The 14697-nt window shown below is 44.1% G+C and overlaps 2 protein-coding genes across 2 annotated transcripts; both read right to left on the bottom strand.

The window, feature by feature from the left end:
• Positions 1-2585: 2585 nt before the first annotated feature.
• Positions 2586-7044, bottom strand: LOC114911631 (extracellular calcium-sensing receptor-like). The gene is made up of 6 exons (XM_029255567.1): positions 6848-7044; positions 5807-6095; positions 4810-5607; positions 4380-4607; positions 4088-4211; positions 2586-3490 (listed from the first exon to the last, which is right to left on the bottom strand). The coding sequence occupies exons 1-6, from the start codon at positions 7003-7005 to the stop codon at positions 2586-2588; spliced, it is 2502 nt and encodes an 833-aa protein (XP_029111400.1). The 5' UTR covers positions 7006-7044.
• A 735-nt stretch (positions 7045-7779) lies between these two features.
• On the bottom strand, positions 7780-12440 carry LOC114911647 (extracellular calcium-sensing receptor-like). Its single transcript, XM_029255617.1, has 6 exons — positions 12268-12440; positions 11216-11507; positions 10274-11083; positions 9928-10152; positions 9711-9834; positions 7780-8693 (listed from the first exon to the last, which is right to left on the bottom strand). Exons 2-6 carry the CDS (start codon positions 11471-11473, stop codon positions 7780-7782), a joined length of 2331 nt encoding a protein of 776 aa, XP_029111450.1. The 5' UTR covers positions 11474-11507; positions 12268-12440.
• Positions 12441-14697: the final 2257 nt, after the last annotated feature.

The raw sequence follows: 14697 nt of genomic DNA, 5'->3' as shown, positions 1-14697 counted from the left end.
CGCTGCTCCTCCGCATCGAGAGGAGCCAGTTGAGGTGGCTCGGGCATCTGTTCCGGATGCCTCCTGGACGCCTCCCTGGGGAGGTGTTCCGAGCATGTCCCACTGGGAGGAGTCCTCGGGGCAGACCCAGGACACGTTGGAGAGGCTATGTCTCCCGGCTAGCCTGGGAACGCCTTGGGGTTCCCCCAGAGGAACTGGAGGAGGTTTGCGGGGAGAGGGAAGTCTGGGGGGCTCTGCTTAGACTACTTCCCCCGCGACCCAGTCCCGGATAAGCGGAGGAAGATGGATGGATGGATAATGTAGTTATTTAATGCATAGCTTACCATTTACTTATACATATCTCTGATCCTTTTTTAGTGCTCTGTGAATTGAATTGAGTTATGTACGCATATGTTTCTGTGAACTGAAATATACGTTCTTTCTACTGTCCTTAGAACATCCAGTCATCCATTCAATTTCAATAAACGCTTGTCCTGAGCAGGATCACGGTTATCCAGAGCCTGTCCCAGAAACATTGGGCACAAGGCTGAAAGGGATACACCCTGGATGGGATGCCAGTCCATCGCAGTGTCCTTAGAACACTGGTGTAAATATAATTGTATGTGCAGTTCTGTAGATCACAGCGCTGCCCTGTTCAGGAAGTGAAAAAGGGCTGAAGGTAAGATACCATTAAACATATACTTTACTTCTGAGTGACAGACTGTATATTCAAATTTTATGTGCATCTGCGTTTGCTTGAAAAATTATAGCAGTGACAATGCATTATCTAAATTAAAACTGGTATCAGGTTGATGACATGCATTGTATGTTAAACTGGAGCCTTTTATCTTAGTATTACAGTACAGTGTTATTACATTATTTGACTGTGATGTGTTGCCGGGTAGGCTCCGGTTCCCTGCGACCCCGTCTGGGACAAGCGGTTCTGAAATGCATTATATTACAGGGTGTGTGGTGGTGTGGTGTGGTGTGGTGTGGTGTGGTGGATTTGGTGGATTTGGCGGATTTGGCGGATTTGGCCTCTACCTGCTGTGTGGCAGGTCTGGGGTTTGAGTCCTGCTTGGGGTGCCTTGTGAGGGACTGGTGTCCTATCCTGGGTGATTCCCCTCCCCCTTCAGCCTTGCCCCCTGCGTTGTCGGGTTAGGCTCCGGCTCACCGCGACCCTGCTTGGGACAAGTGGTGTGTGTGTTATATCACTGTTTAAAAAAAATTCTAAAACTAGAGCCATTTTATCTTGAACTTTTTATGTCAGCTGAATCTGCAGCTTAGAAAATTCACAGTTTGTTGATAAAATTTTTAATGCATTTTATTAAGATAACTAGTTTTTTTTTTCATTTACAGAAAATTGTTTTGAGTAGGGGTGCGCAGTGGCGCAGTGGGTTGGACCAGGTCTTACTCTCCAGTGGGTCTGGGGTTCGAGTCCCGCTTGGGGTGCCTTGCGGCGGACTGGCGTCTCGTCCTGGGTGTGTCCCCTCCTCCTCTGGCCTTACGCCCTGTGTTGCCGGGTAGGCTCCGGTTCCCCGCAACCCCATATAGGACAAGCGGTTCAGAAAGTGTGTGTGTTTGATAGAGTTACACGTCTATTACAGTTTATTCTCTAGATAGGTCTCAAAGAATATATGTGGATGTGTTCTTAGCTTTGACCTTCAGTTTGTCTTTTTAGTGACATAATCACAGCAACCTTTATCACATGAGACAGCACTTCCTCCGGATGGGTACCCTGTACATCATAGCAACAGAAAAGCAGTATCCCTGGACAAAAAGTGTTTAGGGATCATACTGCAGGGCTTGGAGATTGCACCTTAAAAGTCTCTGTATTACCTGTCTGTGAAACAGTATCTGTCCAGAGCCTAATCTTAAGGACTTGACCATGTTGACAGTCTATGGCAAATTTAGAATGGTACTGGACTAATGGACCACTTTCTCCCTTTGAGAATTATGTGTCTTTTGTTTACTAGGTGTTGTACGTCACATTGAAGAAAAAATGTCTGCTAAATAAATAAATATAAATGTAATAATTAATTAAAAAAGAAGTAAAAAAAGAACAGTGGGAACTAGTCAAAACAACAAATTATCTGGTATAAACTATTTAAATAAACTATTTTTTTTCCAAGAGAAAACAAAATATTGTAGTTACACTAATTTAAGTAGTCCATAATGATGTCCTAGTCACATTTCTCTTCAGTATAGTTTTTAAAATCAAATTCCTGTGAAATACAGGGTGACTCATTTAGTAATTCACAATATGATTAAAATGCTTTTCTTCTTTGCATGCTACTGATGAAAAATGTTTTTTCTGCCTTGGGAGAACATTTTTGTTGTTCTTAGGTTTTGTCTAAATTCTACAATTCATCCTCGAATGCATGAATACAAACTTAACTTAAAATGAAACCTTGTCCATTTAATTCCTTGTCAGTAACCACAAATAAATTTATACTTAGATTGTTGAAATTTTTAAATTTTTGATTATTAGATTTTTGACATTTTTGGTTTTAGACAACATATTTCGGAGGTTTCTGAACTCAATATTGCATGATGAAAATTGTACTTTTAATCATTATTGATTAATGAACACTAAGAATTGACATTTAATTGGTTGTTTTTCCCATTAAGATTTTTTTTGTATTCTTTTCCGGTTTCAGTAAAATGGTGTAACATTTTGGGACAAAAATGCAAAAGAGCAAACCAAAACTAGAAGCTAGAATGGCAAAGATTTCGACAGCTACAGTGAACTTGCCCGGTGAGCTGACATAGGCCGGGATAAAGGTGATCCACACCGCACAGAATATGAGCATGCTGAATGTGATGAATTTGGCTTCGTTGAAGTTGTCGGGCAGCTTCCTGGCCAGGAAAGCCAGTACAAAGCACATGAGAGAGAGGAGACCAATGTAGCCCAACACAGCCCAGAAGCCCACGGCTGAGCCCACGTCACACTCGAGAATGACCTTGTCTTTGTAGTACTTCATATTCTTGTTGGGGAAAGGAGGGGATAGTGTTAACCAGAGCACACAAATGAGGACCTGAATGAGAGTGAATGCAAGAACACTGAGTCTCTGCTGTGGAGGTCCAAACCATTTCATGACATTGCTGCCTGGCAGTGTAGCCCTGAAGGCCATCAACACCACTATCGTTTTGCCCAGAACACAAGAGATGCAGAGGACAAAGGTGACCCCGAACGCTGTGTGACGCAGCATGCAGGACCACTGAGAGGGCCGGCCGATGAAAGTGAGAGAGCAAAGGAAACAGAGGGTGAGCGAGAAGAGCAGCAGGAAGCTCAGCTCTGTGTTGTTGGCTCTGACTATTGGTGTACTTCTATAACAGTAAAATATGAGCACTACTGCCATGGTAAGACAAGCTCCAGTTAATGAAAGTAGAGCGAGCAACAGGCCCATCAGGTCTCCATAGGACAAGAATTCAGTTTCTTTTAAAATGCAGGCATCCCTCTTCTCATTGGACCAGTATTCAGACTGGCACTTCACGCAGTCTAGTAAATCTGTCCTCCAAAAGACACGCAAAGAAAAGTGTTAGTGCTTCTCACAGGTAGTAATTGGCCTTTTAATTACTTAGTGCATAGTGATAATGAATTTCAGTACTTTAGCACAGAGATGAGCTATTGATGGATTCTAAATTTACACATTCGCAATGTGTGAATGTGTAAATGAATGTGAGTCTGTGGCTACTATGTGATGAAGTAGGAATCCATTAAGGCTGTATCCTGATTTGCCCAGCAGCCTTTGCTTCCAGGACAGACTCCTGACCACAGACAGCCTGGCTAAGCAAAGAGGTTAATGAAAGTGAATGAGTTACTAAAGAGGTGTCATTGAAGTCTCGGGTGTAGCTCTGCATTACTATACAATGAAGCTGTAGAGCCGAAATGAAAAAAACCTGCAGAATAATTTTCAGGAGTAGGGGATACAATTGGGTGTATAGTGTGCTCCTTCTGCTTCAGAATTCTGTTGAAATGTTTTTGAAATTTCTGGCAATAGCACTGAGTTGTGCATTATATTTTACTTAAGTTGTATAATGTCAAACAAGCAGAATAAGGCTTTTTTTTTTTAATGCAGGTTTTAATTAATATGTGTTCATTCACCTGTGGCATTACTGATCTCCCCCTCAGCACAGGGCACACAGTCGAAGCAGCAGACAGGCTTTCCTTTCTGCACAGCCTTACGAGTGCCTGGGGGACAGCTCTCACTGCACATTGACTTGGGCACCTGCAGGGATTCACACGGACAGGACACCCAGCGTATACATCAGCATACACACTATACAGGATACATGTTCTGCTATCAAAGTGTCGTGTTAACATTTGCTAGTGTAATACTCAGACACTTCTATAGACAGGAATGTATACAGTACATATTAAAAACTGAAAGGGCTACCTCCCTGCTTCCTCCTCGCCACACGATGTTGACATCACTCATGATGAACTGCTGACCCTTGGGTAATGATGCGTCGTAGTAACCGATTGTGGCCACCTTTAAGGTGCTTCCTTTCACATTTTGTAGATTGATTAAATCATATCTGGCTGGAGAATCCCCATTGCTGTCAAAAAACACCTTCTCTCCTGTTTTCAGGGTGAAATTCACTGTTTGCAGGGAGTGTAATACCTGTGCAGAGAAAAGACAGACAGGAACTGTGGTGATCAAGTTTTGTTTGTGGACATTGTTCTACACAGGACGGGTTCCTCAGCTGCTGCTGTGGTATATTTTCATGTTCTTTATGCTAGTGTTTGAGTTGATCTCAGATTGAATTTCTTCAGTAGTGTCTTCAGCCAGTTCTGTGAAAGACCCAGAATTCCCTCGGTCTAACCTGCCACGGCTGCGGTGTGCTGTTGGTGGCAAGGCCACTGCTTTGTCCAAAGGTGTAGAGGTTGTGGAGCGCGTGGGCCACAGCATACACTGCTTTGTACACATTGTAGGTGAATCGCAGCTCTGACACATCTGTGAACTCGTTCTGCACGCTTTCCAAATGCTCAAATCCGCTACATGGTCTCACTGAGGTGCTCAAGCTCTGTGGGGACAAAGTGCAGTTGAACACCGTTTCCCAGAATTCCCCGATGAATGAGCTCTGAGGAAAGTGGGATGGATGGAGCTGCTGTAGGAAGTTCTGCAGGCCCTCGATCTGTGTCTTGCTGACAACAAATCCAATGGCCCCGACGAGAGCCTTGTGGGCCCCGCTGGCAGTGATGGAGTTGTCTGTGATCCATGCATCGCTGCCAATCCACTGCAGGCCTGTGATTTTTTGCCTTTGCAGCTCTTCCACCAGCATTTTGACCTCCCGGTGTGTCATGAAGGCCACAATGACTTTGGAGGTGGAATGCTTTATGACGTGGACAACCCTGAGAAGCATGTGGTATGGACCTGTACTGTCAAAGGCCTCGTAATATTCTACACACACACCCTCTTGTTGAGCTACCTGCAGGAATGTAGCCATGCCGCTAATTCCATAGTCATTGTCACTGCTGACAGCGCCAACCCAGGTCCACCCAAAGTGTTTAACCAGCTGGGCCAGTGCTCTGCTCTGGTAGTAGTCACTGGGAATGGTCCTGAAGAAGGTGGGAAACTCTTTTCTGTCACTCAGACATGCACACGTGGCAAAGTGGCTGATCTGTAGTACACATACAACATTTTGCATAGTCAGAGGATGACACTTGGACTTTTTGTGGTCTTACAGATCTGTGTCAAGTACTTGTTCTGTTGACTTTTTTCTTGTATAGAGGCATATTTCTGTTTATGCTGTGAACTGAAGATAAGACTGAAATTTTAGGCAGTATGTTCATATTAGAAAATTGAATAGATGTGCTCACCACTGGTATTTGGAATTTTCCCAACATCCTCGCAAGTCCGATAGTAGGAGTTGATCCTGAATGCCCTATTATGGCTTGGACCCTTTTGGTTTTGGTGCAGTTATTGCTGTTGTCTATTTCCTCTGGTCCAGTCACTAGTGCAGTTGCAGATTTGAGTATGTTGGTGTAGCCACACGCATTGTAGATTATGTATCCAATGGTGTGGTTTGGGAGAATTCCAGGGTTTTTATTAATTTCTTCAGCTGCAAAGATCATTGTCTCTGCAAATTGGAATTCTCTGAAATTTAAACTGTAAAATATGTTGCATTGTCTCACGTAGTAATACTGATACATATCAGTTGTATGGCTAGAACAAAGGTTACCACAGACTTCATGAACATATAGGCAACATAATGTAAAATGTTATTTACAATGTTTCAGGAAATCATAAACAGTCAAAGTAATTTAAATATTTCTGCAAATCTGGTGCTCTTTCAATGTATTTTCGATATGCTGGTTTGCCATCTGGCCGGTGCTACAGAGCACTGAGCACCAGGACAGCCAGGCACAAGAAAAGTTTCTTTCCTCAGGCCATCTACCTCATGAACAGCTAAATCCCCCCCAGAGAGTAAACCAGTGCAATACACAACGCTATTTATATCTATATTTATAACTATTTATCACATTGTATCTCTTACTCACACTCCCTTGCATTTGTATCTAGTGACTATTTTTGTATATTGGGTACTTCATATTTTTACATATTTTTTATCCCTTATTCACACACTCTATCTTCTCATCTGTCTTGTCACTGTCATTCTGTCTGTGCTGTAGAAGTTCCTGTCACCAAAACAAATTCCTTGTATGTGTGTACATACTTGGCAATAAAGCTCGTTCTGATGTTCTGTTCTGATATTGAAAAAAAATATTTAATGTTATTAACCTAGTAATACTTATTTAGAGAAACTTAATTGTTTCAAAATTATAGAAAATAACAATTGCACTTTTTCGTAAATTTGTAAAAAAATAATTATTTTAAAACATGTAGGGTCTAAAACTTACTTTTTACATTTATGGTCCTCTGGAAAGTTTTGAAAGGTGTACACTTTGCCTGCATAGTCAGAATATAAGGTGAAAACTCCTCCAATAAGAAGATCCCCACTCTTGGCCAGCTCCGGCTGGGCTGCTCTGGCCAGCGATGTACACTTGAGCTCTTCCATGCACACAGACAGTCCAAGTGTGAGAAGCCCGAGCAGCAGCAGCAGCAGCATCGTGCTTTCTTTTGCCTTTCACCGTGACCGGCTCTTATGCTCTGGCCCTTTTATACCACTCAGCTGTGCAGAGCTCGATCTTTGCAGATTCTGACCCTCACTGCACTGAATCACCAGTCACTGGAGACTAAGAAAAGACTATGGGCTTCATTGAAATACTGCAGGAGAGCCAAAAACAAGGACTCGGATTTGTTCATGCGTCTTCCGGTGTTATTATGAAAAACCTCCCACCCCTAGACCATTTTTCAGTCTTGTTTTTTGCTGTTTTGTAAAAGAGCGCATAATGTTTATTTCTATAATTTTACAGTAAGTCATGAGATTTTTTTGAAGGTTAAATGTTTCTGTGAGGTGGAGTACAAAATTATACTGATTAATAGACGTTTAAGGCCTTTATTGGGCAATCTGTTTTGCACATAAGGGAAAACATATCTACGCATCTCGGGTATATAATACATAGGATCAGGTATGTATTACATTGGGGATTAAGTAACACAAGTGGTATTAAAAAAACATAATGTAAGCATCTTTTTCTTCCTTTTGAAAAGACAGAAAAACAGTTTTCAATGTTGACATGTGGCCTCGAGTTGATCAGAATTATGAGGCTGACAGTCTTCAGTGAGGAACTGAGGACATATTGAGATATCTTTTGGTACTATTGTATCAGACATGTCCTAAACATAAAAGTGTTGCCATAAACTGAAAATATAAATTAAGAGAGGAATATTAAAGTGATTTTGAGGGCATTTTCCCCATCAGATGTTTTTTTGTATTCTTTTCTGGAGTTATCAAAATAACATAACATTTTGGGACAAAAATGCAAAAGAGTAAACCAAAACTAGAAGCTAGAATGGCAAAGATCTCAACAGCTACAGCCAGCTTACCCGGTGAGCTGACATAGGCCGGGATAAAGGTGATCCACACCGCACAGAATATGAGCATGCTGAATGTGATGAATTTGGCTTCGTTGAAGTTGTCGGGCAGCTTCCTGGCCAGGAAAGCCAGTACAAAGCACATGAGAGAGAGGAGACCAATGTAGCCCAACACAGCCCAGAAGCCCACGGCTGAGCCCACGTCACACTCGAGAATGACCTTGTCTTTGTAGTACTTCATATTCTTGTTGGGGAAAGGAGGGGATAATGTTAACCAGAGCACACAAATGAGGACCTGAATGAGAGTGAATGCAAGAACACTGAGTCTCTGCTGTGGAGGTCCAAACCATTTCATGACATTGCTGCCTGGCAGTGTAGCCCTGAAGGCCATCAACACCACTATCGTTTTGCCCAGAACACAAGAGATGCAGAGGACAAAGGTGACCCCGAACACTGTGTGACGCAGCATGCAGGACCACTGAGAGGGCCGGCCGATGAAAGTGAGAGAGCAAAGGAAACAGAGGGTGAGCGAGAAGAGCAGCAGGAAGCTCAGCTCTGAGTTGTTGGCCCTCACAACTGGAGTGTCCTTGTGGATGAAAAATATTACAGCAACACTAACAGTTAAAAAATTACCAAGCAATGAAAATATCACTAAGAATATCCCCATAATTTCATCAAAGGATAGGAATTCCATCATTTTTAAGATGCACTTGTTTCTCAGTTCATTTGACCAGAATTCCTCCGGACAGGTGAGGCAGTCATTCGAATCTGTGTGGAAATGGAAGGGACATGTGTTCAGTTTTTAAGCTGTAGTTTAAACGTTTAAAGTACACAAAATTTGTCCATATATTTTCATTTAACACTGTCCAATTAGGTTAGTGGTGATCTGGTTCCTGTAGTAAAGTGTAAAAGTAAAGTGTAAGGCATAAGTACAGCTCACAGTTACATGGAGCAGTGAGGTGGCATACCGTCTGCACCTTATTCATGATTTTTTCATGTCTTGCTAACCTTTAATATCAAGCGGAAGTTACAGTATAAGCCAGGCATATGCAATATACTACAAATCTTGCTATAGGAATGCAAGTAAAAAAGCTATTTACATTTTCACAGTCATTTTTGTTAATATTGAAGGGATAGGTTTTGCTTTTGGGGGGTGTTGTTGCGCAGTGGTTTGGACCGGGTCCTGCTCCTCCGGTGGGTCTGGGCTTGGGGTGCCTTGCGACGGACTGGCGTCCGTCCTGGGTGTGTCCCCTCCCCCTCCAGCCTTGCGCCCTGTGTTGCCCGGTTAGGCTCCGGCTCCCCGCGACCCCGTATGGGACGAGCAGTTTCAGATGATGTGTGTGTAAATTTATTTTAGAAATCTTGATCGTTTTTTAGTTAGACCTTCTTCTTAGTTCTTACCCAAAATATAATGTACTTTAGATGCTGCTTAATAATACACACACACACACACACACACACACACACACACACACACACACACACATTTTCTGAACCGCTTGTCCCATACGGGGTCGCGGGGAACCGGAGCCTACCCGGTAACACAGGGCATAAGGCCGGAGGGGGAGGGGACACACCCAGGACAGGACGCCAGTCTGTCGCAAGGTACCCCAAACGGGACTCAAACCCCAGACCCACCGGAGAGCAGGACCCGGTCCAACCCGCTGCACCACTGCACCCCCTGCTGCTTAATAATATACAGTAGAAAATGTGAAAAAAATATAATTATGAGAGCGTCTGTTTATCCTGGTGCACCAGCAAGTATAGTTGCAAAGCTTACATTACCAGTTGTGTTGCTTATCTTCCCTTCGGGACATGGTATGCAGTCAAAACAGCAAACTGGCCTTCCTTTCTGCACAGCTTTACGAGTGCCCAGAGGACAGCTCTGGCTGCACACTGACAGAGGCACCTTGAAAATGCAGTGTTTGTGCTCAGCAGCACAGATCCACACACAACCAAACTGTATCCTTTTCACACAGACATGTCAAAATGAATCTCGTACCTGGTACTGGTTCTGCCTCCAAATAATACTCATGTTTTTCAGTGAGAGCTGAAGGTCAGGGGGTAAAGAGGCATCATAGTGGCCAATGGCCACAAACTCGGTCTTCCCAGCTTTGCTTTGCCAGTTCAGCAAATCGTACTTTGCTCCTGGGTCACCGTTTTCATCAAAAAAAACACGCTCACCCACCATAGTTGAAAACTGAACTCTCTTTAGAGAATGAAGAAGCTGGAGAAAGTCAGCAATCACAGAGGATTATTTGAAATAAAAACAAAATTTTCTGTAATTGCCCAGTTTTTAGCTTTTCTGTGACATAAAGGAATGAGTTCTTCCTCAGACCTCTGCTTACCTGCCAAGGCTTCATGTGTTTTGCATTGCTTGAACACACCTGATCAGTATGAGTTCCCTGTGTACAGGCCACCAAGTTGTTCAGGGCATGTGCCACAGCATACACTGCTTTATAGACATTATTTGCAATTTGCAGTTCAGAGACATCTGTGTATTGGTTGTATTCATCTTCCAAACGCTCTGAGCCAGTACACAGATTTCCTGCATTTTTACTGCTCTCTGCTGTGGGTACCTTACATCCAAATATAGTTTCCCATAGTTCATTGTTAATTGACTTGTTGAGAGATGGGCGTACCCTGAGTAGAAACTCCCGCAGACCTGTGATGTTAGCTTTAGGGATTGCAAAGCCCATGGACCCTGTCAGAATGTGCTGCCACTTGCTAGTGGCAATGTTTGAGTCAGAAATCCACGATTCACTACCGATCCACTGCAATCCAGTGACATTCTGCCTGGACAGCTCCTCCAGCAAAACCTCCATGTCTAAGTAGGAAACAAAGGCCACAATAACCTCCGAAGTGGACTTTTTAATTATTTCAACTGTTCTGAATATTTTTTCCTGAGGATCTTTTCTGTGGAAGGCTTCTGAATACTCTACACAGACCCCCTTGTTAGTAGCAGCTTTTACAAAGGTAGCCATCCCATTGTTACCATAGTCATTGTCACTGCATATAGTGCCAACCCAGGTCCATCCAAAGTGTTTAACCAGCTGGGCCAGTGCTCTGCTCTGGTAGTAGTCACTTGGAATAGTCCTGAAGAAGGTGGGGTACTTATTTTTATTGCTCAGACATGCACAAGAGGCAAAGTGACTGATCTACAGTGAGAGAGAGGAAACAAACCAGTTGAATATAGACAAATGTTCTCTTCCCAACAATACAACAATATGTAAAGAACACACTACAGGAAATGCATGAATTACACATGGTTGTACGAGTGATAATCTTACCACTGGTATGCGCAAAGGTCCAATTGATGCTGCAATTGCCATTGTTGGTGTTGAAGATGTTTCTGCTATTATGGCTTGGATTGTTTTTGGTTCAGAACACTGAGTGTCGGAAATGGCCTCTTGAAACCCATTAATCAAAGACATTGCTGATCTTAACGCCAATGCAATAGAACTGCAGGAATCATAAATCTGATAACCCAAGGAGATGCCAGGCAGAAGTTCTGTGTTGTTGTTGATTTCTTCAATTGCAAAAACCATAGTTTGAGCATTCTGAAATTCTCTGAGGCTTAAACTGGAAGAAAGAAAGTTACAGAAGAAATTTTACAGGTATCATCTAAGTATCGACCTATGGCTTTCATTATTGCAATATTTATAACCGGATGGAATAACTTAACATTTATGAAATAGAGTCACACTGCCTGAATTCATATTGCACATTTCCACTGAATGGCTTCTGCAATTTTTTCAAAATATAAGAAATTATTGTAAGAAGAAATTTAACACAAAAATATGTTTACACAGAAATGTTAAAATGATAATCAATTAAACAAGTCCATTTATGAAAGGTATACTATGCGTGCCAGTAATTTGTAAACTTTTAAAATTGAAATGCAGAACTTACACAAATCCTAAGAACAACAAAAATGTTCTCCCAAGGTCAGAAAAACCTTTTTCATCAGTATAATGCAAACAATAAAAGTAATTTAATCATATTGTGAATTACTAAATGAGTCACCCTGTAATTCAGAGGAATTTGATTTTAAAAACTATACTGAAGAGGAAAGTGACTAAGACATCATTATGGACTACTTAAATTAGTGTAACTACAATATTTGCTTCTCTGCAAATCAAATGGTTGGTCATCAATAGGGAATAAAACAATTTTATAAATGATACTTATAAGGTGTGTGGGCTGATAACACTACACAGAGTTCAGTGGAAGTCACTTTGGAGAAAAGTCTCTTCTAAATAAACAGATGTAAATAAATAAATGTAATGTATGTAAATTTTATACAAGTGTTATGTTCCCCTTCTGTAAGTGCCGGTCTCACCTTCTGCACTGTGGTGGATATGGCTTGGTAGCAAAAGTGGACTCAGTCTCCACCCAGCTATCGTGGAAGGAGAAGATCCCTCCAATGTTGATATCGCCATCCTTCTGCAATTGTGGGAGCTCAAACCTGGATAGCAGCCTGCACAGCAGGCCCTCTGCTTGTACCTGATGAGCCAACAACCAGGTGGCTGGTAGCAGCCAGGCAGCTGGGAGCACCATCATGTTTTCTCAAACAATGCTCTATCTCCTGTTTGGTGGGCCAGTTATTTTATAGTGCTGGAGGTGGGACTTCTGCTATTGATATGAGCGGAAGGGTATGCAGAATCCAAAGTGTCTCAGTGGAGCTTAAGTGACCCTGACAGAAAAAAACAAACACAGAGCTTGTTGATTCATCCTTTGTACTAGGCCTCTGTCGTTTTTTCAGTATAAAACTCCCCAGTCTGGTTATGTTGTCAGTTACTAGCCCTTTCTTTCTTGTTGAGCTTTTTTGTCTCATGATCAGATCTGAGGAGGCTGTCTGTGATACCAGCACTCTGCGTTGGCGGAAGCTGATAACTTGATACCATGGTGAAAAGACCTGCCTTCGCAAACTGGGACATCAGCTTATTGGCATCTAGTGACAATGTTAGAAATAACTGTTTAAGTTCACTTAAAAGTCTTTTTTTATTTGTAGAATGCCCAGGAAAGGGGGGGAAGGCAACCACTGAAACTTGAACCCCCAGAGATTTATTATTCCTTGCCTTTTGGTTGGGAGTTTTTTTTTTTTGTTCCTTCCATGGCCAGCTGGCTTCCTTAAAGCGTCAGTAATTAATATGGTTAATGTAGTAATCCCCTCCGCAAACCGCCACCTTACCGAGGTGGAGGGGTTTGAGTGCCTGAATGATCTCAGGAGCTATGATGCCTGGGGCTATGTGCCCCTGGTAGGGTCTCCCAAGGCAAACAGGTCCTGGGTGACAGACGAGACAAAGCGCAGTTCAAAATCCCCTTATGACTATTAAATCAAGGATCTCGTTCACCCCGCCCGGTATGGGGTCACCGGGGCCCCACCTTGGAGCCAGGCCTGGGGGGGGGGGCTCGCATGCGAGCGACTGGTGGCCAGGTCTATGCCCACGGGGCCTGGCCAGGCTTAGCCCGAAGCCAAGACGTGGAGCCGCTCTTTCGGTGGGCTCACCACCTGCCGGAGAGGACATAAGGGGCCGGTGCGTTGTGATTTGGGCGGTGGTCGGGGCCGAGTGCCCGGTCGACCCAAACCTCGGACGCCAACTCTGGCTTTTGGTACTTGGAATGTCACCTCACTGGCGGGGAAGGAGCCTAAGCTACTGCAGGAGGTTGAGAGATACCGTCTAGATATAGTCGGGCTCACTTCCACTCACAGCTTGGGTTCTGGAACCACTCTTTTCGACCAAGGGTGGACTCTCCACTATTCTGGCGTTGCCCAGGCTGAGAGGCGGCGGGCGGGTGTGGGCTTATTAATAGCCCCCCAGTTCAGCCGCCATGTGTTGGAGTCTACCCCGGTGAATGAGAGGGTCGTCTCCCTACGCCTTTGGGTCAGGGAACGGTCTCTCACTGTCGTTTGTGCTTATGCGCCTAGCGGCAGTGTAGAGTACCCGGCCTTTTTAGAGTCTCTGGGGGGCGTGCTGGAAAGCGCTCCCACTGGGGACTGTGTCGTTCTACTGGGGACTTTAACGCCCATGTGGGCAGCAACAGTGACACCTGGAGGGGCGTGATTGGGAGGAACGGCCTCCCTGATCTGAACCCAAGCAGTGAGTTGTTATTGGATTTCTGTGCTAGTCGCGGTTTATCCATAACGAACACCATGTTCATGCATAAGGGTGTCCATCAGTGCGCTTGGCACCAGGACACCCTAGGTCGGAGGTCGATGATCGACTTTGTAGTCGTTTCTTCTGATCTTCGGCCATATGTCTTGGACACTAGGGTGAAGAGAGGGGCTGAGCTGTCAACTGATCACCACCTGGTGGTGAGTTGAATTTGATGGCGGGGGAAAAAGCTGGACAGACCTGGCAGGCCCAAACGCATAGTGAGGGTCTGTTGGGAACGTTTGGCGGAGGCCCCTGTCAGAGAGGTCTTCAACTCTCACCTCCGACAGAGCTTCAACCAGGTCCCGAGGGAGACTGGGGACATTGAGTCCGAATGGACTATATTCCACACTTCCATTGTCGGGGCGGCGGTTCGGAGCTGTGGCCATAAAGTCTCCGGTGCCTGGCGCGGCGGCAATCCCCGAACACGGTGGTGGACACTGGAGGTAAGGGATGCCGTCAAGCTGAAGAAGGAGTTCTATCGGGCCTGGCTGGCTCATAGGACTCCTGAAGCAGCTGACGGGTACCGGCGGGCCAGACGGAACACAGCTCTGGCAGTCGCCGCGGCAAAAACTCGGGCCTGGAAGGAGTTCGGTGAGGCCATGGAGGAAGAC

This window comes from Scleropages formosus, chromosome 10, assembly GCF_900964775.1.
Source record: "Scleropages formosus chromosome 10, fSclFor1.1, whole genome shotgun sequence".
NCBI classification, from domain to species: domain Eukaryota; kingdom Metazoa; phylum Chordata; class Actinopteri; order Osteoglossiformes; family Osteoglossidae; genus Scleropages; species Scleropages formosus.
Note: the sequence above shows the minus strand (reverse complement) of the source record. Positions and strands in the feature narration are given on the sequence as shown.

What these genes read in the sequence shown, in the direction of transcription:
- LOC114911631 (XM_029255567.1), bottom strand. Translation starts at nt 7,005, where the DNA reads ATGGAAGAGCTCAAGTGTACATCGCTGGCCAGAGCAGCCCAGCCGGAG. An exon ending in GAGGACCATAAATGTAAAAA is followed by an intron (nt 6,096 to 6,847) that starts GTAAGTTTTAGA and finishes CATATTTTACAG; the next exon opens with TTTAAATTTCAGAGAATTCC. An exon ending in GAAAATTCCAAATACCAGTG is followed by an intron (nt 5,608 to 5,806) that starts GTGAGCACATCT and finishes TGTGTACTACAG; the next exon opens with ATCAGCCACTTTGCCACGTG.
- LOC114911647 (XM_029255617.1), bottom strand. Translation starts at nt 11,473, where the DNA reads ATGGTTTTTGCAATTGAAGAAATCAACAACAACACAGAACTTCTGCCT. An exon ending in GGAGGCAGAACCAGTACCAG is followed by an intron (nt 9,835 to 9,927) that starts GTACGAGATTCA and finishes TGCATTTTCAAG; the next exon opens with GTGCCTCTGTCAGTGTGCAG. An exon ending in GAAGATAAGCAACACAACTG is followed by an intron (nt 8,694 to 9,710) that starts GTAATGTAAGCT and finishes ATTTCCACACAG; the next exon opens with ATTCGAATGACTGCCTCACC.